The sequence below is a fragment of the Adiantum capillus-veneris genome, chromosome 3 (genome assembly GCF_014529385.1).
Source record: "Adiantum capillus-veneris isolate H3 chromosome 3, ASM1452938v2, whole genome shotgun sequence".
Classification (NCBI taxonomy): domain Eukaryota; kingdom Viridiplantae; phylum Streptophyta; class Polypodiopsida; order Polypodiales; family Pteridaceae; genus Adiantum; species Adiantum capillus-veneris.
The window spans coordinates 146,650,200-146,677,273 of record NC_140933.1 but is presented as its reverse complement, the minus strand read 5'-3'; the positions used below and the strand labels follow the sequence as shown (position 1 = coordinate 146,677,273).

At 38.6% G+C, this 27,074-nt stretch overlaps 1 protein-coding gene and 1 pseudogene across 3 annotated transcripts in view; one reads left to right on the top strand and one right to left on the bottom strand.

Moving 5' to 3' along the window:
* Positions 1 to 545, bottom strand: part of LOC147461881 (ARM repeat superfamily protein) — a 247,357-nt gene extending 246,812 nt beyond the window's left edge. Inside the window, exon 1 of one of the 3 annotated variants that reach the window (XM_086509347.1) lies at positions 299 to 545. In XM_086509347.1, the coding sequence (XP_086365473.1) occupies positions 299 to 451 (153 nt within the window). In that variant the 5' untranslated portion in view covers positions 452 to 545. The remainder of the gene's footprint in view (positions 1 to 298) is intronic. The other 2 variants (XM_086509349.1, XM_086509348.1) reach the window with 2 other exon arrangements.
* Positions 546 to 7,185: 6,640 nt separating this feature from the next.
* LOC147461880 (glutathione S-transferase F10-like) lies at positions 7,186 to 15,765 on the top strand (annotated as a pseudogene).
* The last annotated feature ends 11,309 nt before the right edge of the window (positions 15,766 to 27,074 follow it).

Genomic DNA, 27,074 nt, shown 5'->3' with positions numbered 1-27,074 from the left:
TCTCTCTCTCTCTCTCTCTCTCAACTGAGAAAAGACAAATGACAGATTTTTCCACCTTCCCAATGGGTATCTTGTCTATATTGGATAAGATGACAGACAGAATATTCAGCACCGATCGATATCATGAATTTGTTAACACCCTCGAAAAACTAAAGGAGACAGAGGCCTATCATTTCCAAGAATCACTTGCCATTTTCAAACTCTTTGAGAAAGCTATGACTAACAAATTAGGAAAACAAACTCTTGCAGCAACAAAAATACGCACACAAACAGAGGTAAGGGTCTTGCAGATGCTAACCTTCTGCCTGGTGGATTGGCGAGTGGCAAGGCAGGAAATAGCGAAAGGTAATAACTTAGCCAGCACATTTTCGAGCTTTTCGTCTTCGGTGAGGGCGAGTCGAGTGAGGAAACGCTCCAACATAGCCTCCTGCTCGTCTGCTGCGTCTGCCATCACGTATGCTCGAGACAATCAGCAAGTGTTTTGTTGCGCACGAAATGTGTTTTGTTAAGAGGCGCTGAATCGAGCAAATAAGAGGTTTTTTTTTTGGCCTACCCAAAGGGCAAAGGCCCTAGAGTTCACTTATATTTCTGCCAATGAAAAAAGTTTTACAAACAAAAAAAAATTAAATTTTATAGTGCTTTAACAAAAAACACTACATGTAATGATTGTTAGCGGTGTAGGAAATGATCACTTACTGGCCATCCCCAGTAATCAAGGTGATCGACGGAGGTAGAGAGCCTTGATTGAAGGAATGGTCAATAAGCAACCATTCTAAGCCATCTAGGGTCATGGGGAGAGGGGCCAAACAGAGTAAATTAAAGCCAACAGCGAATCTCCATGTGTTACCATAGGCGGATAGTCTATGCAATTGGAGTGATCTTCAATGCACCGGAGGAAGGTGCTCCAATCTAAGTCGCCAAGGCTGCCATTATAAGTGGGCAAAATCAGTAATCTATATTGGCAATGCACACTCTACTCGGTTAAGTGTCCATAAGTGATTTTTTTAAAGTGTCACTTGTATATAGCTAAAATTCATGTACAAACATAAAAAAGTTTGACTAAATAAGAGAAATTTGCAAGGTTTTTTCTCGTTGTGCCCTCTTCATGTTTTTTGATGCATTTTTCAATCCTTGACTATTCTTTCCTATGTGTCGTCACGCCATGACAACTAGCTATTGGCATCAATTTTACACGTAGAGGTGCACAGATTTGAAATTTGTGGTCTTCAAACCTTTTTTTGCAAAAAATGCAGATACTTTTTTAGGCTTCAAAGCATCCCTTTTGGAGTTGTGGTTTGGGAAATACGGTCTATTTTTCGCAAGGTACAGGATATGGAAGCCCACAAACAGTATGGTGTAGAGTAGATTATGGAAGCTCGCATGTTTTGTGACGTATATACGCTTTGAAATTGTGAATCAATTATTGAAGGGGAAAGCTCTTCTCCTCAAGTGCATTGGTTGGCATGTGTTGTAATTCCATGCCAGGACAGGTGCTTCTTAGTTTCCATGGTAGTCTTTTGGGTGGATGTGTACTTGTGGATTCCCAAGGGATCACTTGTCTTTGAGTTGTGGTTTTGTTGGGATTCTTTTGATGCCATATGTGGTGCTGATTTTGTGTCTTAAGCGTTATTGGGAGACATTTCTATAGAGGTGCCCCTTGTTCTTGTTTTCTCAACATCGTTTGGGTGCCCACCACAGAGAATCTTCATCAAGTGACCTTCAATTGACAGCTTCGATGGCTATGATGGCAGAGTTTCCAAGTATGGCCCTTAAGTCAAAGATAGAAATATTTTAGGCTCTCATAGATTCTTAAAGATACCAAAACAAAGCCATAGGATGAAATATGGTTTTCTTGAAGAAAATTATTATCAACACCCTCTATTCTACTCGTGGGGGTCATTACAATTAAAAAATGCGTATCACATGAATTCAACATTGGGATTATTTTATTTGAAATTTTTTTCACATTTTTACATACATAAGGGTGTTGAAAAAATGGTCTTGACAGAAAAATTACAAATTCCCTTTCATTGGTGAGAAATTCACAACTAAGGGGTTTTATAAATAGTGCTTGAACGCAGGCGATATATAGGTTTTACAATCTTACAAAGATCTCAAGGGGGTGGATCCTTCCATCTGCTAGCACACTATCCCTATGAGAGATGATGCTAAGTCGAGCAAACAAAGTCATATACCTATAACGAGACATTTGACAAAAAGATCAAGGAAGAGATCGAGAAACACAAGGAGGTTGAGTTCATCTACGAAATAGAATGCATAATTGGGTATCACCTATTGTTGTGGTGCCTAAAAAGAATGGTAAACTTAGAGTGTATATAAATCTCAAGCAAGTGAATTCCGCCACTGTCATAAAATATAATATCTAACCAATGCAAATGATTTTCTCATATTAAACTGATCATTTAATGTGGGAGAATAAACAGTAACAAGGGTTAAAATATAGACATGTGCTTATGGATCTATCTCAACACGGGGCCAAAGTCAAAGGGTCCAAATGAGAGATGGTCTATCAAAGAATAATGCTAAAATGGAGCTTAAAGGCCTTAGGGTTAGCTTCATTAAAGACCTCCAAAGGTTAGTGTTAAAAGTTCTTAGATCATAGGCAAGCTAGGGCTTTGCTTGAGGTGGGAACCCGGCCCAAGCTTGAGGTGCCTGTCGTGCTTGCTAACTAAGGTGCTTGAGGTACATGTCGTGCTTGTTGACTAAGGTGCTTGAGGTGCTTGTCGTGCTTGATGACTAAGGTGCATGAGGTGATTGTAGTGCTTGCTGACTAAGGTGCTTGAGGTGCTTGAGGTACTTTACGACTAAGGTTCTTAAGGTGCTCCATGACTAAGGTGCTTGAGGGGCTTAAGGTGTTCCAAAAGTCAACCAAGATCCCTACTCATGGGGGGGCGAGCCCTAATTGTAGGGGCATGAGAGAAAACACACACACCCTCACACAAGGCAAGCCTAGTCTAAAGAAGCAACAAGGACACATGTCAAGTTCCTCTCGAGGTTTCCCTCATAGGTGCCTAAAGCATATTGGTTGGCCTCTAAAGGGGTCCAATGATAATTTAGCTAATTAAATGAATTTTTTAATGCATTTATCAAGTCCTCTCTCTCAAAGGGGAAAGGGGAACACTTGTCCTAAGGCTAGCATGGTGGCTTGATATGCACTATGCATGTGATTGTCTAAGCTTGTAGGGGTCCAATCAAATTGGAGCTTGAGCTACAAGGAGGGGTTGACCAAGGAAGCTAGGGGGTGTGCTTGTGGGGTATACTCTCTCTCACACACACACTCACAAGCTTATTTCTCACTTGGTCAAAGTGCAAGAACTCCATCTCCTTCTCCAAGCTTGTTGAGAAGTTGAGAGCCTACACCAACACTCTTGGCTATGGAATGCAAATCCAACCAAGAGCCATGCTTCAATGCTTAAGCTTGCCATCTTCTCCATCTTCATTACTATGCTATTATGCTATGCTAAGCAAGAAGAGTGGTGATAAGTGAGGAAGTATTTCTTTCTCATATGTTACTTCTTCTTCCTCTTCCCTACCCTCATTCCCAAGGTGTTTGAGCCCTTGGGACTGAGGCCGGGGATGGTTAATGCTTTTACAAAGTTTATGTTATGCTCGTGATGTATGAAGCTTTCCATCTTCATTGCATCACTTAGGTCACAAGGAACACAAAGATTGTATTGTACCAAGTCTCTCTTTATGGAAGAATCTATAATACAAAAGCCTACTGGAGGGGGGACCGGCTCCAAGTGAATTCGGTCCTCAATTGTTGTCAAGTTCTCTAATTCTCTCTCTTGCAAAAGTATTGTTCATGCCAAGTTAATTAAGTATAATGGTTATGTTGCTACCGCTAATTAAGTTCACCCTCTATATTCTCAAAGTAGTCTCTTAAAAATGCTCACTCTAGTTCTCTTAATTCCGCTATTCTCAAAGTTCATAGGCCATTTCCATTACATTTGTATCAAAGCTATTGGTTTCTCTTTTCTTACTTAAGAAGAGAGGTCCTTAAGTTGTCCATGAAAGGTTGGACATGTTCATTGCAATAGGGTAAGTGGGACAGGGATCTATTATCTTGGTTAAAAAGGACTTAGTTTGAGATACACCGTTAAGAACTATAGTCTTAATAATGGAGTCTCTCGAGGCTTGCCTTTGGCTTAACCATTATTGAGCTACTAGCAAGCTCAACAGGAACCATAATCAACCGAGCAATGTTAGACCCTCTCCACTAGTCTTTGCAATCAACAGTCTCTAAACCACGGGTGTGGCTCCTGCGTGAGAACTAATTTTCAAAGGTAAAGAAGAGTAGTGACTAAGTTTTTTGAGGGTACCAAAGCACAAAGTAATTCTATACATAAGTTTAATAAGCATGGCTGACAATAACCAAGAGAGTAGAATGAACATTGATAACTTTGATTTTGCACATGAAGGTGCTAATGATGATGCCCCCATGTTTGTTAATTATCTTATTGCTAGGTTGCAACAAGCTATGGGCAACCCTGCTTTGCAAGCTGAAGTTACTCGACAACTTCATGCTTATGGGATTTCCCTTCCTCTCCAAGAGGAAAGAGATCTTAAGAGGCCTCTTGATGAGACTCCCAGAAGAAGACTCTCTCCCATAAGAGAGGAGGAATCCAAAGAACGAGAAAGAAGTGAATCACTAATTTCCTCTGAAGATGTGGCTCCACAAAGATAGCGGTTCAGACGATCACCAACTCCTCCCAAGAGGAAATGGTCAACCCATACTCCTTCTTCTTGTCACTCCAAAAGGGAAGAGAGGAAACAAAGGAAGAAAAGGCAAGAAAGAGGTCACCCTCTTCTCCTTCTTCTTCACCTTCCTAGAGAATACAAGAGGAGAGGACATCGCAAATCCTATCCTGCATGGAGAAGGTCCCAAAAGCTTAAGAAGTTCAAAGAGTGAGGAAAGAGTATCTCTTTTCTCACCTATGATGGCACCTTTGGTGCTACCGACAAAGTACTGGCCTTCAGCAATTTGATGCGGCCTTTGGAGATGAGGGCTTCACAGAGTCCTCCAAGCTATGTCATGTAGCTATGCACTTCCAAAAATCTACTCGTCAATGGTAGGCTAGCCTTCGTGGCAACGGCGAAGCTCCAAAGACATGGAAAACTCTACGAGTTTCCATCATGAAGCAATTGCTTGCAAGCGATGCAAAGGACAAAGTGCTTACCGAATGGAAGAGTTTGAAGTTGCTCTCCAACGAGTCTATCCACAAATATGTGGACAAGTTTTGGGATTTACATCTCAAGGCTACTGTCTTTCAAAAGATAGACTTCGTTGAGCAAAAGCAACAATTTTTTGTAGGATTACCTGCAGAAATGGTTGAGTATGTCAACTCCCAATGGTTTGGTTCTATCACGGAATTAATCCACCACATTATGGTTGCTTCGTGCATCAATTTTGAACAAGGGCCTAAAAGGAATGCCAAGCCCATGGAAAACAAAGATCGAAATGATGCAAAGGGGAAGAACAATGCCTAAAACTCTTCCCAAGGCAATTCCAACAACAATAGCAACAACAATCGGTCCAAGGAGAAGAGAGTTTACAAAGGTAAAAATAAACTCTCTCTTAAAGATCTAGAAGCTTTTCGTAAGGACCACAAATGCTTTACGTGTGGGGAGCAAGGACATGGCTATCGTTCTTGCCCCAAAAGAAATACCCACAAAATGAGACTCCTAGAGCTTCCACGATCAAAGCTCCAAAAGAGGATGCTCATTGCAAAGGATCACCTCTCTCCTATGCTTGGGGAAAAAGGTAAGGGACCATGATGCCTTCATCTTGTTTGACCCTGGCTCTACTCACAATTTCATATCAACGGAGTTGGACACCAAGTTAGGCATTCAAGCTCATGAGATGGGAGATGTTGTTGTAGCCGATGGAGCCTTCAAGGGGCAAGAAGTCGCAATTCCTCCCTTGATTGGGAAATTGAGGCTTCATGTCCAAGGCTATGTTGACAAAGAAGATTTCTTCATCTCTCCTCTCAAGCATGAAGCTGTCATCCTAGGGGCACCATGGTTTGACCGTATAGTTGTTAATGTAAAGTTCCCTGAAAGAAGGTTGTATTTCAAGTATAGGGAAAATAACATGTACATAGATGCTAATGATCCTGGTCGTACTGTACCCCTTGTAAATTCTCCTGCTTTTAACAAATCAATGAAAAACTCAGTTTCTGCGTACATGATTTTTGTCAAACAATCTATAAAAGGTCCTAATGTTTTATCAAATGAAGATGGTAGAAATCAAGAAGAGTAAGACTTGTCTAATTTTCTAAATAGATTCCAAGATGTTTTTATCGATGATATCCCTTTGTACTTACCTCCAAAACGAGGGGATGGTGACCATTGAATTGAGCTCCTACCAGGAAGCTCACCGTCTAACAAGCCTCCTTATCGAGTTTACCAAGCTCAACAAGAGGAGATCATGAGGCAAGTACAAGAATTGGTAGACAAAGGGATGGTGAGGCTTAGCTCCTCTCCCTTTTGTTCTCCAGTCCTTTCAGTGCAAAATAAAGATGGTACATACAACATGTGTGTGGACTATAGAGCGCTAAACCATATCACTATCAAAAACACATTTCTCGTACCACGGGTCAAAGGTCTGTTTGATAAGCTACAAGGCTCTACCTACTTCAGTAGGATTGACCTTAAAAGTGGCTATCATCAAATAAGGATAGTGAATGAAGATATCGTAAAGACCGCGTTTCGTACCACATTTGGTCTTTATGAATATCTAGTCATGCCTTTTGGCTTGACTAATGCACCGGCCACATAGTAAGATGGATGTAGGCAAGAAGGTTTCTATGATCATGATTGAGTCTCAAATGCAAGGTCATGAGCATGTGAAATATCCAATTCACATGGTTGATGCTTCTAATGTATGTTCTAATGAAGAGAGTTTGCTTGTGATACAAATGTGGTTGTTATTGTGAGTTCTTCTCTTTTAGATGAAGTAGTCAAGGATCACATGAAGGTCAAGAAAGATTACAATGAAAAAGAGGGCAACACTTTTGATGAAGGTTCTGAAGCATATGTTATGGGTGAGGATGATGAAGCAGCTAAGTATAGTACTTGTCTTGAGGAGCCTATCAACGAGGAACTTCATGAAGTGTATGATGATGTGGGTAGTCGTGCCCTAACTAATAAAGAGTAGAGGATATGAACAATGACGGAGATGCTCTTGTTATGCCTCATGTGAATATGGTTGATGCTACCTTGCTTGATCCTCTTACTAATAAGCCTAAGGTATGTATGCAAGATAGCTTACTTATCAAGCATGTCATCGTTGAGAAGCTATTGCTATATTTTTTTCATTCTATGGTGATAAGTAAGTGTCTGTATGTAGCAAATGTGGATAACAAATTATGTTTTAAAAAAGGGTGGATGATACCTATGGTTCATGCTTTGATATTGGGAGTCTTATTATGGCTAAGACCAGGTCTTGAGGTTGAGGTTTGTGTTTTTTTCCTTTTGATCCAGGTGGAAAACATGTTTATGCTACTGTTGAGCATGAATGCTCTAGCAGACTGGGGTGTGGAAAACTATGTTGCGCGCATTTTGAACAACCTATTTTTTGTAAATTTGTGCATATGGACATGATGCCGGATGTCAAAAGGGTGTGTGGATTTCTTTGTGTGGGTTAAAGTGCAATGCAAGTCTCTAGTGTATCACGAGCTATTGGGTTGTTGTAAGTGCCCAAAAGTGAGTTCTTTTCTTTGTCATTATAATGGATGCTGGTGAAAAAGGTATAGGTGATGCACTTATACAAGATAAGCACCCAATTTCTTTTAAAGGTAAAAAACTTAAGCCTTTTGATCTAAGTATAACACTTATGATAAGGAAATCATAGCACATGCACTTAAAATTTGGAAACGTTATTCAATGGTTTCTGATTTTGTAATTAAATTGATCAACAAAGCATCAAGTATTTGCTCTCTCAGCCTTTAATTTCTGTTAGACACATTAAGGGCCTCTTTCATTCAAATTTTTCATCCTACTATTCATTACCAACTTGGGAAAGAAAATTTTATGGTTGATGCTTTGAGTAGAAGACCATATCTTAATAATCTATCTATCAATTGAAAATATATAATTTGTGTTCATGCCCAATATATATACACATATGAATATTTAAGACTATACAGTCGTACATGACTGAGCATGCTACACATCATTTTTGGAGCCCACCATTCAAAACTAGTCCTTGTAGTTGAATCAAAAACTTTGTGTTACACAACCATTTTGTCTCCTGATAGTTGAAGAGTTACACAAACCATCAAACATTGGCCATTGAGATTTTGCTACCACTTACCAAAGTTTATGTCGTTATTTCTTTTGGCCTAGAATTATGTTGAAACTTATTTGGTTTTTCAGATGATTAAGTTTGCCAAGGGTAATAAATTAGGTCTCTTGCATCTAAATGGCCATTCCTGAAAGACCTTGGGAGCATAGTTCAATGGATTTCATTATTGGCTTTCCTCTTACCATACATAAGCATGATATGAATTAGACAACGATCCTCAGGGCAAAGAGGATTGGACAATGTAGCCACCAAGAATCACTTCAAGGTTACAAGCCAAAGTTACAACAAAAAAAGATGTCATGGATTAGAAGCAAATATTGAAGGAACGAACTTCACAAAATAACTGTTGACACTTTAGGTTCACACACATGAACAAGTGTCAACATTTGATGATCATGTTGGGGAAATGTTAAAACTTTCATTAGCTACAAGGTTGGACCTCTTCAAGTTACATAGTTTGTATATTTTGAGTGTGCTCGTGAAGTTTTCAGGGTGACACTTGAGGGATGGCCATTGAGGGATGGCCGACCAAGAAAATGAAAGAGATTTGAGAGGGTAATGAACATAGGAAACATGCTCAAGGGAGTCATGAGGCAAATTAGGCTTTAGACCACGAGGAAGAGGTGGAAGCCCCTCGCTTGGAGAAAAGTGAGGAAGAAAGTGCACATGTAGGCACTTCAAATTCAAAGTTCCAAGATGTGCGAGATGATGTAGGAAGAGAAGGACAAGTGGTGTATACGTTGCTGAGTCAGTGACCATCCAACCTCAAAATCCAAGCAATCTGACTATTGCAAGAGAAGGGGACATGTGTGGAAAACATGTCACGCAATGGCTAGCATAAATAATGCAGATTTACATAGCAAATTCCCAAGCAAGTAGCTTCGCAACCAACTTTGGTAAAACAGGAGGAAATGCTTCAGGCTTTGACAAGTGGGAGCAAACCCTACAAGAATTTATGAGGCAATGAAAGCTCATAGCAGGTAGAGCTTAGGAGCTTATACAATTGCAAGAAAATCTATGCCAAATGGAATCGGGCAATATACCACCAACATGTAAGCACATTGGGGCTTAAGAAAAGGGTGATGGGGCACCTGCCAAAAGAGGATCCAAAGAAGGCCCATAAGAGAGAATGGATCAAGAGCGCCATAACACACCTTGGGAGAAAGTCAAAAGGTAGCACATCAATAGCCCCAAGAAGAGACAATCTAGTAGCTCACCTATACATGAGAAGGCCACTTCAATATGGAAGAATAAGGAGCAACCATAAAAAGTAGGCTAAGGTGATCACCGTGGCAAACAGGGTCACCATTGAAGAAGTTACAAGTGAAGAGGCTTCAGAGGTGAATACCGAGAAAAGGAGGAGCAAGTGGTGAGAGGCGAACCACCTATCTATCCGTTCAAAGCACTCAACAAACAATTAAAGGATCAAGCATTAGCTCCAAGCGAATGATTAGAGACTTTGACCAGTTATAGAGAGTGAGCCTAAGCTAATGATGAACCCGATCAAGGTTCCATTTCAGTATAATTCTAGAATATTTAACAAATAGAGTGTAGAGTTAAAAAAATTGGTTCACGTTTGCCTCGTGTGGAAAACAATTTGAGCAAAAAAGGTGCACTAGCGGTCATCTTCAAAGTAAATTGCATCATCATCAGGGATAATTAGGCCCCCTTCATTGATGTGGAGTGAAAAAATAGAATGCACTAGAAAATATTTGAGAGTCAATGTCATGTGAGTAGCCACTCAAATGAATTTGGGAGTGAGCATGATAGTTGAACCATTCACGCTAAAGAATGGCAGATCAAACAGTGGCACAACCCAAAGGGATGGTATATTCAATACCAATGAAGTAGGAGGGGTAAAATTCTTGGCATCTTTTTTTATATTGGATGTGAAAAAGCTTACAACATACTTTTGCTTAAGCCTTTGTTAAGGGCAACAAGGGCCTTACACGATTGGCAAACTAATGAGTTGGCCCTATGTCTACGGAAAAAAGGTGTGGTGGTACCCATTGTCCCAACCACCCACATTGGGTTACCACTACCTCTCCCATTGTTGTTGTGTGTGATGTTTTACTAGCACTCTCACTTAGTTTATGTGGTAGCGTAGCTCCACATCTACCTCCTCATTCCTTCTCGTTGAGCTATCCTATAGAAATTCTTTGGTAGCTAGTTTTAGCAAGTACATTGATTTGTTGTGTGTGAGAGAGAGAGAGAGAGGGGGGGGGGGGGGGGGGGGGGGGGGGGGATCTTGCACCAATGCATAACTTGATAGACACATGCACATGGCTCAAGCAAGATAATCTTCCTCAGCAACCAGCCCAACATGGAGATCTATATAGTTTTCTCAAAAATTATAAGTCCCATAATTGCAAAAGCTCCAAGCTCCAAGCTTTCTTGCTTTTCAAACTCTTATGATATGGAAAATATATACTCAGCTAGTCTTCAAATCTACTTGGCTAGTCCGATTCAAACAATTGGTCACATAGCATGGAAACTACTTCATACCTACTTGGCTATCTACTTTTCTACTCGCCCATACGAACACACCTTCAGTTCCTAATCTCATGTGATGTCAGGTGCTTGCACATGAATTGAACCTTTCTCCTTCTTAGATGGATTAGCCAAGAAAGACATGATAAGCGATTAAGGCGGTGATAAATGGATAGGCTTAGAGTGGCTATGTTTTTTGCATGCCAAGGACCTTGATTGTTGGTTCCTTGGACATCCTTGAAAAACAACCATCTCTTGATGATGCCAATTGCAAGATTTTGCAATTTTTAGAAAGGAGTGGTGTCAAGACCTAGCTGGAAATTGGAACGCAGCCAATGGGTATTATTTTAAATCACTAATGGAGAGTAGGTTTACATACTAGTGGTGGTTACCTCCCATAGGATATCATCAAAATATCTAAATGGGTGTCTAAGATGGATTGATGCAGTCCTATGTACAAGGTCCTCCAAGATATTGTTGATGTACATGTACTCAAGAACATGCAAACATAGGTATAAGTTGAACCACATAGGGAAACAAGCTAGACTAATCAGCATGTCATTCACTTGCCTTAATATGAGTCCATTCTTTTGGATGTTCATGTAATTAATGAGCCATGAATTTAGAAGTAGGGGCTCCTTTGAAAAAATTAACTGGTTTTTATAGGGCAAGTCAAGCAAGGTCCCAATATGAATTTTATTTGGAAAGTTGCAAAAAGAGATGTTCTCAGACTAGAGGGGAGGAAAACTCTAGACACACAATCATGCATCCCTTTGATGCTTTCCAAATCAGAAGTAGACATGCCAAACCCAACTTAGACACACACAATCAATCAACTATGACAACATGTTAGGATAATAATGATAGAATGATGTAGACAAGATCAATAATGTAAGCACATAGACTCTATGAGGAGAATAGAGAATCTATACAACAATGGGCTAATCTTGGCCCATAAGTGCATGGTACTTCCCTTTGCACTTGGGTGTTTAATATTTTTGTTAAAGTGACATGCCTATTTTAAGTCCCTCTTTAAAAGGATGTCATTATCATCCATGTTTTTACAAGAGGTGCTTTCCATGTGCATTACTACATGTCTTTCTACAAGAGGTGCTTTCGATGCACATTACTTCTAGACTAACTTATTCTAGGCTAGACTATATACAAATTGATTTATTGGGTGGTAGCCATGAGGGCAATTGTTCCAAAAATGTAAAACTGCTTGCAAACCTCCTTCAAACCTAATCTACAACCCTAGGTCTACAACTCATGCATCCACATGTAAATTGAACCACTAACCACAAGAATAGCAAGCAAGTATAAACAATCCATCTCCCCCTAATTTATATGATGATGCTAAAGCACACCAACACATTGATTTTCCAACCATTCTAAATCTACCACTCAAGAGGGCAGAGATTGTCAGGGATAACAACTATCCTCAAATGCTCATAAGAGAAAATCAATTGATCAATGAATTATAAAACTTAGAGAGAAGATCAAGAAAATCTCCCAAAAAAAATTCAAACATCTAGTAGGTTACTTCTTTAGGGAAACCTCCAAGTGTCAAGAGATGTGTATTGTAAACTTTGCAAGTACAAGTAGTGGTTGTAATGGAATTGGACTAATGGTTATTTATTACAGCTGAAAGATGGAAAAGGCATGCTTGGTTTATGGTCAGTCTAAAAGGATAGCAAGTTCATTGATATTTTAATATAGTAGTGTGCTCTTCATGAGCAAAGGTCTGGGCGGACAGTTTGTAATCGTTTTTGAGCATTCAGGAATCTATAGATAATTACGTGCAAAAGAAAATTGCTCACTCTTACACGAAGGGATATTGCACCCAATGTCTGTGTCTCTTCTCATCTCTCCTCTCTCTTCATACCTGTGTAGCACTCTGCTCTAGGAGGTGCCCTCGCACATTCTATTCTCTCTCTCTCTCTCTCTCTCTCTCTCTCTCTCTCTCTCTCTCTCTCTCTCTCTCTCTCTCTCTCTCTCTCTCTCTCTCTCTCTCTCTCTCTCTCTCTCTCTCTCTCTCTCTCTCAATCTCAATTATATCAGTCTAGCTGTGGATTCCGTGTGTACACAATTTTTCACGTCTTCTACACTCCCGTCTGTTGCAATGGTATTATAACTCGGCAAAACACTCTGAGTAGTGCAATAACCAATGATGGAAGATGTGAAAATGGAATCAAATCATATAGCTAAGGTTTTTTTCCTACACTGGTTTTATTAGCATCCCCCCCCCCCCAAAAAAGAACAGCATGATTTTTTTATATAAGTGCTTAAAATCATTATATAGTTTTGCTAGAATTAAATTAGCATGATTAGAAGTTTAATTAAGATAAAACTAGCATGTGAAGGAGAAGAATAGAGGGAATTTTAAGGTCGTAACAATAATAAGAATAGGGATTCTATGTTGTAGGATCATTCCCTAGAGATCGAGAGACCCGTAGATATGTTTGGTGAATATTGACCTTAAGACCATTATTCGAGGATGCTCCAATGTCGTTCTTTGTAGACAATCCAAGAGACCTTCATGATCAATTTACAATTTAAGATTGACTTTGAATTGAACTTTCTGCTTGATCTTGATTTCCCTTTCCCCCTCATGTGAAAACAACCCCAAGAACCAATTATAGTACTAGAAGAAGAAGAAGAAGTGGAGAAATTTTAACGTCGTATAGAGTCATAAGCATAACTATTCAGTAAAAAAGTATGGGAATTACGAACTATGTAGTGAAGTAGAATTAAGGAAGCTTTCAGGTTGCCAAAATAATTTCTAAGGACCCTTGAAGTCTGCTTGAATTTGATCGGGCCTATCAGAGTTGTATCAATAAACAAGAGAAAAAAGGTTTTGTCTTTCCTTTGCCTCATGGGCAGGATAATTTTATTCCTAGTCGTTGAAAACAACCTCTATAAGCTTGTGTTATTTATTGTATGCTCCATGGAATGTGCACACAGCGAGAAACCACAGCTACGTTGAAGGGCCAACATCAGTGTCGCCCATAGTGCTCATTACCATGCAACCAACGATGTTCGATGACAAGCACACTTCAGAGCCGCATTTGCAGTCTCACATACAAAAAGAACTCAAGCTACCACCACAGGCTGCACATGCAGCATGCAAGTTGTAAAAACTACCAGTCGTCCCTAAGCCACAGAGCATGAAGTTCATTCAACTATGCTCAGTATCTACCGAACAACATGCAAGTCCTGTTGTTCTTCCACTGCTAATTGGAACCATCGGTCAATCATGCCCCCTGACATACAAACTCCACACACTTTTGATTGTAAGCCGTCGCCAACCCCCTCACCAAACCCTGGCAATGTAACCATATATTTGCAATTCAACCTACCCACAAGCCCTCATGCACGCTAAAAAATATTGGGCAACACTCCTACCATCCAATCAACTCACTCATAAATGGGACACGTGCGTGGCTACTATAGATGCATGCCCTAAAATCCCTCCACCACGTCTTTGCATGCGCTCACAGCCTTGTAACCTCTTTCAACTACCAACCACTGTGGACATAGGCTTAAATACTGAGCTCACAACCACCATGCAGTCAATTGTGTCCACACAAAGCCAATGCAAATAATTCTCTCTTGCTCTCTTGCTAGCATCACCATTTATCTTCCCTTGGAAAGCCATATGTCAACTAGCAATAAACTGATGGAGGCCTCAAAACTTTAAACTCCTTCTCTTATTGCACAATATACATGCACAATATGAGGAAATTCGTGCTAGGCTCTCAAATTAGAGCACTCAACTCTTACCACTGGAGACAAGCAAGTCCTCTAGCTGTTGTTTTTGGCCATTGCTTTCCAGACATTGCCTTTGGTTGTAGTCAAAAAAATATGGGCATGGAGGTCATTCAATATAGGTGGATGGTTGGAAACCTTGGCCTCCTGGCCATCTTAGCTATTTCGGGTCAATCATCTAAACACCGTATGCTTACTGTCTTCCAACCATGTACTCCTAGAGAGCTCCCTACTCAAGTTTAGCACCCTTATCATGCCAAGCCTACACTCAGCTCATCACCTACCAAGCTTGCTAGTTAGAGCATTTATACTTAGTCAAACTTAGGGATATCAATTTCAATAGAATCAAAACTGCTCCTCTTACCGCAGGAGACCTCCTTTACATCAACTTCATTGTGGGCAACAAATGTGGTACGATTTTACCGAATTTGAAGCCTCTATCACTATCTTCTCAAATACTTTACCGACGTGAAGGTGCATGGCATTCCACGCTCCACCTACACAATGAGCGGGTTGGCTACCCTGTTTGATAAGGACATTGTCTTTGAGCTGGTACCGATTAATTTCATGAAGGGTGAGCACAATAGCCACCCTTCCTTGCTCTGTAGCCCTTTGAACTTATTCCTGTGTTTCAAGATGAAGATCTCACCCTTTTGGTCAGTGTTATGGTCACCATCTGGCTTGAGGTATGGAAATTCCTCATGTTCTCACTTCGAAGTGGCTTCATTTTTTAATGGCATTTGATGATAATGAAAGCCATAACATGCTATGTAGCAAAGAAATATGAGAAACAAAGTGCCTCTTTGTATGGGAGCAATGTTGCCAAGAGAGCTCTCATTGAGAAATGGATAGAGGTGGAAGGGCAAAATTACTCATTGATAGGACATCCCATTTTCTATCAGATTGTCATAGGTCCTTTGAGAGGGGTGCCGATAGTTGTGGCTGTTGTGGAAGAGATTTTAGTTAAGTTTGACAAGGTTTTGGATATCTATGATGACTGCTTGGGAAAAGCTTCATACTTTGCTGGCAAGTTCATCGATCTTATTGATTTGATGCATCTGATTTTAACTCATCATCTCATGAACCTACCCAAGGTGGCCCCAATCTTTCATGCTCAAAAGAATGTGATGACATGGTGGGATAAAATGAAAAAAATCATTGCCATGTCTCCTCCCTAACGTACTAGCTTTTGAAATTGAAGACATGGGCAAGATAAATCTTTGGTCATACCTTTTGATGGCACTCGGACATGCGGATAGTGTAGCTGCCTCTATTAAAACATGACTGATGTCCCATTATATTGTGAATCACTAGTTTTTATTGCTATTTTCCCACATTCAATTGGAGAAAAGCATGTTATAGTATAGTTATAATAATAAAAATGCGTGTCCTTTTTTTTCTCCTAAGGGGTTAGGTGTGGAGTGTGTGGGTGCCTGGCAGAAAGGTCTTAGCGTGAATGTATCATTGTAACCACCTCTACTAATATAAAGTGCTACCTCTCTACTCTAAGGTCGGCTATTTGGGATTTAATCTTGATTGTGACACACACATCACAATATCAATGTGGCTCGTCTTCCACACGTATGCATCATCACATTAAAGAATCTTTTGCTCAATAAAATAACCTCGTCAACAATATCATTAAATATTGGTTAATCATTTTGATTAAGACAACTATAAAATCCTATGTGACCATACCTACAAGCACTCCTACTATAATCTTGGTGCGATACCACTTTTTGCAGTTTGTATAATTATTGCTACACTACACTAGATGTTCTTTATGTGATTCCTTTCATCAAATGAGGTTATAAAAAGTCATTAACTCATCTATAGGGCTCGCAATTTATTGCACTTATAAATTTGTGAATATTTTCTTACTTTAGGCCTCTCTAGATGACTCATAATTATATTTTTATAGTTGTTAATCACAGTAAATCTGGTCAACATCATTATCTTTACCACAATTTTAAGGAAATACAAATGTTTGTCTTGAATGACATTCACCAACTGCTTTTGATGATGATGCTTATTTATTTTTCTAACATTTTTTGTTGCTAATGATTCACAAAGAGGTATATAGAACATATTGTGGCATACTTCCCTTTTTTGAGCTTACTATGAGCATACCATTCAGGACACAAGAACTTGAAGAAAAGTGCTAGGTAAGCTCTCTCCTTGTTTTAGTTTCTTCTACTTCTTTTTTTGCAAATTTATTTAGAAATCTCTGATCATAATACACTAACAAAGAAGATACCAAATTTTATTGTAGTGTCTTTCCCTGTTACACAATCAAATATCTAGACTAACAGTAATTTATAGTATAGTGTTTGTTCAACATACTAAATCTCCCGTGCATGATCATGCCATCCTCCTAAACCCATCTATCGATTGCTTCAAAGAGAAAAATGCAAGCACACAAACTCAAGTAGGTGATTTTCTAATCAGAGAACCTTTAGGTACGTAATTTCTCAATGTATTATATTAAAATACATCTAGCAAAAGCATTTTTTTCTTTGATGATTCAGTTCTCTCCATAGGCCCAAATGCGTAGTATTCCTTCTATTTTCATCTTTATCTTAACATCTCCACAATATACACCACCTCTAACAACATCTTTTTCTATACAAAAAACCTCCCAATTTAATATTTTCATTCGATAAATTTGTTTTAATTTCTTGTAAGAAAATCTCCTTGCATATATACCTAATGGGACACACTCAAGAAATTTTACAACAAAGAAGAATACCACCGGACATGGCTCTTTCACTTGCTTGCATTGTCTTATGAGCTGTGAAATCAAAAATCCCTAAGGACGTGCCTTTACTTCCACAAAATGCAATTTCTATTGAGATGATACGTCATTAAGCCATAAAGCTACTCACATGAGCTCAGGTGATTTGGGATTATCAATAATAGTTTGTACATACTTCACTATTTGAATAGTTTGTACGTACTTCAAGTGCACATTCGTTGATTTAGGTAGTGCACCAACAAATAGTAAACTCACTAATTTAAATGATATCAGTGCAAATTCTCCGGTTTAGGCAACATAGTACAATATTTCATATCTAGATAGCACAACCGGTTGGTATTGATTCAATGATTTAGGCAACACTGACTACAAAATCATACTGCAATGCTTGACCACCACTATCTGTAGTATGATTTTGGTATTTGAATATATACTGGAAGTGATTTGGATTTGGATTTGGTTTATGATCATATAATGCTGACAATGTATATTGAATGGAATTTGGAATTAATGAATTTAATTATGAAACAGTGCTTGTGAATTATATCGTCATGCATTTGAATATGGCATATACTAGTTATTCTCATGGTATGGGACACTAGAATATGTAATATGTGGATGACAACATGCATAAGCAAATTTGTTTGCTTAAGTTATGAGTTTTTATACATTATATTGACACAAAATTCTAACCATTGTTTTTGACAAGTATGATTTGCATATTAATAAGATAGCAAAATGAGGACAATTGCTATCTTATTAGATAGCAATTGAAGATAGTTGCTTCCTAATAGAGATGTATGTGATGGAATTGGACTAACGATTATTCTTCATAGATTGGGTGAGATGATATGGGCCCTTTAAATGATCTTAATAAACTAATGTGGAAGTCATTGTGTATGTGTCAGTGATAATGCAAACCAAGTCTAAATGAAACATTATTTATGACATGTGAAATATGGAACGGTCCATAAAAGCGAGGATCAAGTTTAGCAAAAGCATTAGTATGATGACTTTGAATTGTTGGAAATAGGGTTGCAGGAAAACACACATAGCTTGGAGAGGATGAAGAAGCTCAAGGCACACAACATAGAGTAGTATTACTTGTTGTACATAATGTAAAGGGAAGTACCATGCCTTGAGTGCATTATCAATCCACAAAGGGGAGTGAGCCCAAAGATTTTCGGAAAGCTTCAAACTTCTCAAGAGGCAATGCCTTTGTGAACGGATTTGCAAGGTAGTCACGTGTTGGCACATAAGGCAAGCTGATCGAGAGCTGATCTCTCCTACTGAGAGTCTCTCCCTCACATAGTGGTAATGCACCTCAATGTGCTTTGTGCGAGCATGAAGAACTGGGTTCCTCGCAACTGCCAATGCGCTCTAACTGTCAGTGTAGATGATGTTGGTAGTATCTTGTCCAACAACCAAATTAGCCATAAGGTTGTTGAGCCATACACACTCAAACCATAGTTGTGAAGAGTGCCCTGTACTCAATTTCACAACTCGAAGTGGCCACAATAGGTTACTTCTTGCTCAACCATGAGATGCATGAACTGTCGAGCACGAATCAAAAACCGTGGACACTAACGTGTCATAACAACCAGCTTAGTTTGTGTCCGAAAAAGCATGTAAATTTGGCGGCAATGATCTCCCCTTGGGATAAGACAACCCAAGATGTAAAGTGCCACCTAAGTAGCGAAAGATCTTCTTGACATACTGCTAATGCTTAGACTCTGGGCTATGCATAAATTTGTTGATCTGTGAGACTGCAAACTGAATAGACGGCCTCATATTGCATACATAAATAAGGCATCCAATAGTAGTTTGGTAAAGAGTGACATTGGCAAGATCATCATCATCATGAAGACTCAACTTCAAACCTATTTCCATGGGAGTAGCAATAGGTTTGCAGTCCTCAAGTCCAAATATACATAGTAATGTCTCTATGTAGCTTGTTTGACTCAAGGCAATATCAACATCACACTGGTTAAATTGTATGCCCAAGTAATGATGCAACATCCCCAAATATTTCATCTTGAAAGTAGCATTCAGATCAACCTTGAATTCAGCAATGCGTGTCTCGTTCGAACTAGTAATCAACAAATCATTCTACATATAGAATGACGATGAGAAATACATCACCCTCATGCTTTACATACAAAGTGCTTTTTGTTGGACTATTACAAAAGCCTCATTTAACCAAATGAGTGTCAACTTTCTTTTATCAAGCACCGGAAGACTGCTTCAACCCATACAAAGGTTTCTTACATTTGTAAACTTTATCTTCTTGTCCTTTTATTACAAAACCGTGAGGCTGCATTACATAAACTTCCTCAAACATATCACCATTCAAGAAAGCAATAAAAATGTATGATTGATGTATATCCCATCTAAAGTGAGCTGCCAATGCACATAGAAAACACACAGTAGTCATACGACAAGTGAGAGAAAAAGTCTCTTCATAATTTATGCCTTTATGTTGTGCATAACCTTTTGCAACAAGTCGAACCTTATAGCGATCAATCTCACCATCCAGCTTACCTTTCAACTTGTAAACCCACTTCATATCAATGGCCTTTTTGCCAGGAATAAAGTCACATAAAGCCATGTGCCATTTTCTATAAGTGCATCATATTCAAATTGCATGGCAGCCATCCAATTTTTAGAATTCTTTGCTTCATCAAAAGATAGAAGTTCCTCTACATCACATAAAATAGAAACAACCAAAGCATAATCATCTGATGCATAAGATGCATGGTGAGAACCTAAACAAGTACGACTAGACAAAGGTGCATCCAATTTACTGTCATGCAAAATATGCACCAGCCATTTTGACATATCTCTAGCATGCTCATTCTCAGCCCTTTCCACATCAAGTACATCATGTACATCTGCATTAGTAATAGACTGGTCTATAGAATTTTCTAAAATCCCCATAGGCTATACATTTGCCTCATTCAAATTCATATTCAAATTTCCACCACTGAAAATAGGCAATAAACTATCATAAATATTATGTGAGCTTACATCACTATCTCTAGTACATGACAACAAGGGCTGAACATAATCTTCCACAACATCTCATGAAACCAAGATACCTTTTGTTTGCGGATGGTACAGTTTATAACCTTTGCTTTCAATTTTGTAACCAACAAAAATGCATTTAACAACCTTGTCATCCAATTTTTTACGTTGCGTTTGTGGCACCAAGCATAAGCTAAACAACCAAAAATGTGTATGTGACCAATAAAAGTGTTTCTATCATGCCATGATTCATGTGGAGTCATAGATTGCACAACTTTTTTAGGACACCTATTGAGTACATAAGTAGCACACATGATGGCCTTAAGCCAAAACGAATGTGGTAAAGCTTGACTCTTGGCCATACATTGTGCCATCTTCATAAGGGACTTGTTTTTTCTTTTAGCAACACCATTTTGTTCAGGTGTATACGACACTGTACATTGGTATTTTATCCCACGACTAGCCAAAATTACACTAAACTCATGAGACATATACTCCCCCCCTCGATTTGAACGGAGGGTGCCCATAGTAAATTTTGAGACATTTTCAACCATAGCCAAAAATTTCTTGAAGCACATACAAACTTTGGACTTGACTTTAAGCAAAAACACTAATGCATGCCTGGAGTAATCATCCAATTTATTGTCACGCAAAGTATGCACCAATCATTTGGGCATACCTCTAGCTTCCTCATTCTCAACCCTTTCCACATTAAGTACATTATGTACATCCCCATCGGTAATAGGCTGATCAATAGCATTTTCAAAAAAACCCATAGGCTATATATTTGCCTTATTGGAATTTACATTCAAACTTGCACCATTAAAAAGAGGCAACAAATTGTCATAAATGTCCCTTGAGCTTACATTACAGTCTATAGTACATGACAACAAAGGCTAAACAAAATCTTCCACAAATACAACATCTTGTGAAACCAAAATACATTTTGTTTGTGGTGATATAACTTGTAACCTTTTCTTTCAGTATTGTAACCAACAAAAACGCATTTAACAACTTTATCATCCAATTTTTTGCACTGCATTTGTGGCATCAAAGCATAAACTAAACAACCAAAGACACATATGTGATCAATAGATCGGTTCTTATCATGCCATAGACTGCAAAGATTTTGTAGGACACTTGTTAAGTACATAAGTAGCACACATGATAGCCTCAAGCCAAAATGAATGTGGCAAAGCTTGGCTCTTGACCATACATCGCGCCATCTCTATAAGTGTCCCATTTTTTCTTTCAGCAAGACCATTTTGTTGAGGTGTATACAACAGTCTACATTGGTGTTTTATCCCATAATTAGCCAAAAATTTATTAAACTCATGAGACATATACTCCCCTCCCCGATCTGAATGAAGGGTGCCCATAGTACATTTGGAGACATTTTCAGTCATAGCCAAAAATTTCTTGAAGCACATGGACACTTTGGACTTAGCTTTAAGTGGATACACCCATGCATGCTTGGATTAATCATCAATGAAAGTCACAAAGTATACGTAATTGCCTACGAACGAAGATTGAATAGGCCCACAAACATCACTAATATGCACAAGTTGCAATCTGCATGTAGCCCTTACTGAACCATTGTTTGGAAACTCTAAACGTTGCATCTTACCCAAAACACTGTCTTCAAAAACATGCTTTGAAGGAGCTTCAAGAGGTGGCAAAGAAGCAACCACATCATATTTTTGCAAACGTAGCAAACTGACAAATTCAAATGCCCAAAATGTGCATGCCAAAGTTTTGCATCTGAAATAGCCTTTGAATCCACAACTGCACTTGCAAAATTCTCCCCACACTTGTCATACAAAGTGAGCTTATATAACCCACGACACAAAATGCCAGATGCAACAATTTCATCGTTAAAATTGAGATCAAGAATTGTGCATCTGTCATCCACAAATTTGACAACAAGACCAAGTCTAGCAAGTGCGCTACAGAAAAAGGGTTCTTTTCTATCCCAGGTACATAAAGTGTATTAACAAATGTGAAAGAACAACCATTTGTATTAATTAGCACAATCTTTCCAACTCCCTTGACCGGACAAGAGTCACTGTTGGCATAAGTGGTTGTATTCCCATGAGGGACATCCTCGAGAGAGGTAAACAAGTCACGATGTGAAATAATGTGCTTTGTAGCATCACAATCAAAGTACCACACATGTGAATCTACAACATATGGCATACATGCATCATGGGTCCACTCCACATCTACATCAACATCACAATCTCGCCTGGGCAAAGGTGCAACGCCTTTACCCCAACAAACTCCCACTTAAAGGCGATGTGCTGATAAGTGAGGGACACCACCATCCTGTTTACCTTCCCATTGCTCGACTCACTCCAAGGTGACCAACCAAGGCATAATTCTTGGCAGTAAGGCTATGAAGGCTTCATTGGTGCTGCTAGCTTCACATGAGGAACAACCACTGCCAAGACTCAAAACTTCTCAGAGATCAACCATCCTAGTATTTTTTCAGTGGAGAGCACTTAACTAGAATATAACTAACCATTGAGTTAAACCTCCTTCATGTATAGATCTTCAAAAGAATATGGGTTAAGCTTGATTTTTCTATCTACCTAAGCTAAACCATGTGAAAAATAAGCATATGAAGGTATATCTAGAATTAGTTAAGTATGCATGTATGTGGGTGTATTATGGACGCATGGAGATGCAATATAGACACATGCACTAGTAATTAGAGAATAGATCCCTCGTTCTTGTGCAATTTTGTTTCTCTTAATCACCCTCCATGTTGCTATTATTTTTCTTTAAATATCATTTTTTAATCACTCGAAAATGGAGTGTGAAGCATGGTTTCCTTCTTACATATGGGTGTGTATGCGGTAGGATGTTTTCTTGGTTACTAATAGATGCACAAACCTCTCACTAGAGTCATATTCTCATGTATTTTTTGAACCGTTTATGAGAAGGGTAGAGGACCCAATATAAAGACGATGAAGTTGAACACAACGCTGAGCGAGCTTGCCTTCATCATTTTTAGCGATAGAGGATGCAGCAAGGAAATCTCACGTGGACGCATCAGCATCAAAATACAACATCAACTGTGATGGACTGTTGTGGAAATGTGCAATAGATCTTTGAGTTTGTGTGTACAAAATCGAGCACTAATAAGAAGACAATCCCGGCGGGTAAAGGAAACATTGTTGCCAGCAAGGATAGAACCCTCACACCAACAAATCGCAGTTGAGCACCTCAGCTTTGTGCTAACCAATGCACGCATGGGATCAGCTTACTTCTGGTGTAGCTTTATCTTTTTTATTGGGGGTGGGCAGGACTTTCCTTTGGAGCTCGTCCCCTTGCTAGCTCCTCTACCCTAAATCTTCTTGTTACAAATACGATTCACGTGGTTTGGATTGATTCTAGTATTACACTCTTTTGCCTTTTTTGCATTCTACATGAGAGATAGCCCCACCAAGGAAGAGAATGCGAAGCTCCAATACCATGCATAAATCTCCAAAATTTCCCCAACCTGTGGCATCTAAGAAAAAAGTCGATACATTTTTGTCGCACCCACTAGTGTATTAGTATATAGAATTGCCAGTTTTTGCATTGTCCATACATAATTTGACCTTAGTATGAAAAGCTTGATATATCCCAACAACGACCAAGAATGTGACTATCATCACAAGAGACAAGCATATGTTTTTCTAAATTAAGTTGAAAGGATGGTTGACAAGAGAATTGTTTGATATAAGGCAATTGATTTAAGACAAACCTATTTGATCATTATCAAAAGTTATTATCCCTTGAAAAGGAAGTTAATGATAGGGCATGTTCTTGCCAGATGGAATTCATGGTTAGCAACGAAGACATATCGCGATTAGTGGAGAATAAGTTGTGATTAGCAGCACGTGCATCTCTCAGTGGGTGAGTATCCTTAGCGGTTAACAATATGCAAAGTTTTGATTGCCGGATTCATGATTAACAAATAAGAAGACAAAGGCACTATTGGTTAGATAGAGAAAGTCCGAGGGTAGTGAAAAACTCGTGATATTGGATATTTCTTTTGGTTAAAAGATAGAATTGTCTTCATTGGACCTTGTTTGAAAAAGAATTGTTTGGGTGATGTTTGAAAGGCTTTGTAAACAAAATCGTGATCAAATTAATGAAGAAACCATGATTGTATATGTAAAAAAAAATTAGTAGAAATTTAAAACAAGAGGAACGGGTGAGAGGGGTGTGGAAAGTGGGGATGAGCATTCAAATGGAATTATGCCTATGGATGGATGGACTCGATTAGCTGCATAATTTTCACAAGTCTAGCTGTTAATATTAAGTCTCATACCATATCTAGGATTTTATGGATGGCGGCCATGCCTCTTAGACATGGGGAAAAAGATATTGTTTATAGATTTTAAGTATGTTAAGATTTTAGTTTAGTGAAATAAGATTTAACTCTCATCATAACTTTGGATTGTCAACTTTGCTTGTGGTGTATGACCCTTATATTTACAATAGTGAAGGATAGAGTCTTCCCTCACTTATATTGCTCGTATTGTCGCTTCTCCAAATTGGAGTAAGGTAGAATCAATGGAGCTTAAGAATCAAGGAAGGCCAACTATCAAGTCGTCCTAATCTCTAGGTTGGGAACTTTTATAGTTTCATATTTTAGACCCTTAATAAAAAGCAAGACCAATGAGTCTTGGTGTGGTACCTCCCTTCGTGTGGATTTCTCAAGGTATTGTTTGAATCCCAAGGAAGATTCCTTCATCTTCTCATTGTCCTTTTGTTTGAAGGCATAAATTTAGGACATTATATGATTAATTCCCAGTTTGGAAAATTCTTCTACAAACTCCATTAAGCAATTTTCAATCATAGCAAAAACTTCTTGATTAGCGGTTGAAAACAAGTCAAACCTATTTATTCCAAGGTCAAGCCAAATCATTCATATTGAGTATGTAAATCATGCGCTTGTTTTGCTCTCAAGACTTGCTTAAATCATGAGATACATGTGTATGAGGATCTTCAACTCCAGCATTTTTTTTCTGCACACATTTTGCTACTTGTGATAGTTTGATTTGTCATGGTTCTATAACATATCTTACCATCGCCGGGTGTCTTACGAATGTTTCTCTTCCTATGACTTACCCTCTTGGGAAAATCCTAGTGGAATCCTTTATGACACCTTTTGAATCTCTATCTCCAAATTGTGGTGCTCTTGACCTAATTACGACAATATAACCTTGTGTTTGGTTCAAAGTATTTGGAACTAGACTCTCTTGAACAACAATTGTAGAGGTCTGTGATCCCATTGATCTTAGAGATTCAATCCTTGAAAAATTTTAATGTCCTCAAGACTTATCTCTTCTTTTTTGTGTTTCAAATCTTTGTGGATTAGTTTCTTATATCCTTGGTGGACTTACACTTGATTGTATGTAGTATGTAGAGATTGGAGCCCGTACATAAGTATATCTTTCTAGGTTGATTGCACTGACAGGTTTGTACTCTTGTCCATGTTTGTCAACCATCAGAACATGTACTCCTTTAACGCATGTATACATGAATACGTAGAGATTAATATGGTTTGTTAACTCCCTAGCATTGGGCTCTTTGCATCTATATAATTGATCATGATCCCCATTTACAAATTTATATAGGTCCATATAAGCGTAATCCATCAAGAATCTCATGGCTTTGTTGGCCTTGATGAACCTCATGTTAGGTGTGTTTATTAGAGGAGGTTTCTCCTCTAGTTTTGTATCAACTTTTGCCTTTGTACTAGTCATTCTTCACTTATCTACTTTATATGGGTCAATAAAACTTGATATTCAACTCTATGATTGTCAAAGTACCTCTCCTTATTATTATCTACTGCCACCAACTCGTCAAACTCACTAGGTTTGTCATTTATCTTGACACTTTAACGCTTCATTGAGTCTTTGTATAATTTTTCTCCCTAATCAAATAGGTTGCAATTGCATGAGTTTTATTTTTGATTGGGCACAAAAGTGCCAATGATTTTAGGTTCGCTCTTAAAACTCGTGTGTGCATCTTTTTTAGATTTGATTTTATAAGACTTGTCAGATGATGTATCCAAAGAAATTCCTTCTTGAATGGTCTTTAGGCTCTAGAAAACCTTGATTTACACTTTTTTTTAGACACAAGTAGTAACCCCATCTCCTTGCGCTTGATTCCTAGAGTCATTCTATCTCAAAAACATGAAAATTGCAATGGCAAGCAATTCAAAATCCTAACTATTAATATTTTGTGTACCTCCTTCTTTGTTGTATGATACTTGATGGTAATCCCTGTCTTGTTGACATGAAAACCAACCATAGTCATCAGTTTTTGAGTTCACTTGTTATTCATATTGTGAATTTACCAGATTTGGTTGTCTTGTCAATTCCAAGTTTTCAAAGACTTCTTAGCTTGGTTAACACACTTAGACTAGTCCAAATTCAATTTGGAAAGAATTAGTAGGATCCTAAATAGTAGGGCTATCACTTGTATGAACTTTGCTTCAAATTGCTAAAAATGATGGATGGTGATACATGCTCAACATGATATGGATTTGATCTCACGGCAATCGATTACACACCATGTCCAGATACTATCCTTGCAACCTTTTCTATTTTTTACTCCTTTTATAGAGTCAAAACCCTTGTACTTTGGTTTGTCTAGTGGTCTTTGTACACCTTTTTGATTTCTCTATCTCTAGGCCTTTTCTAATGA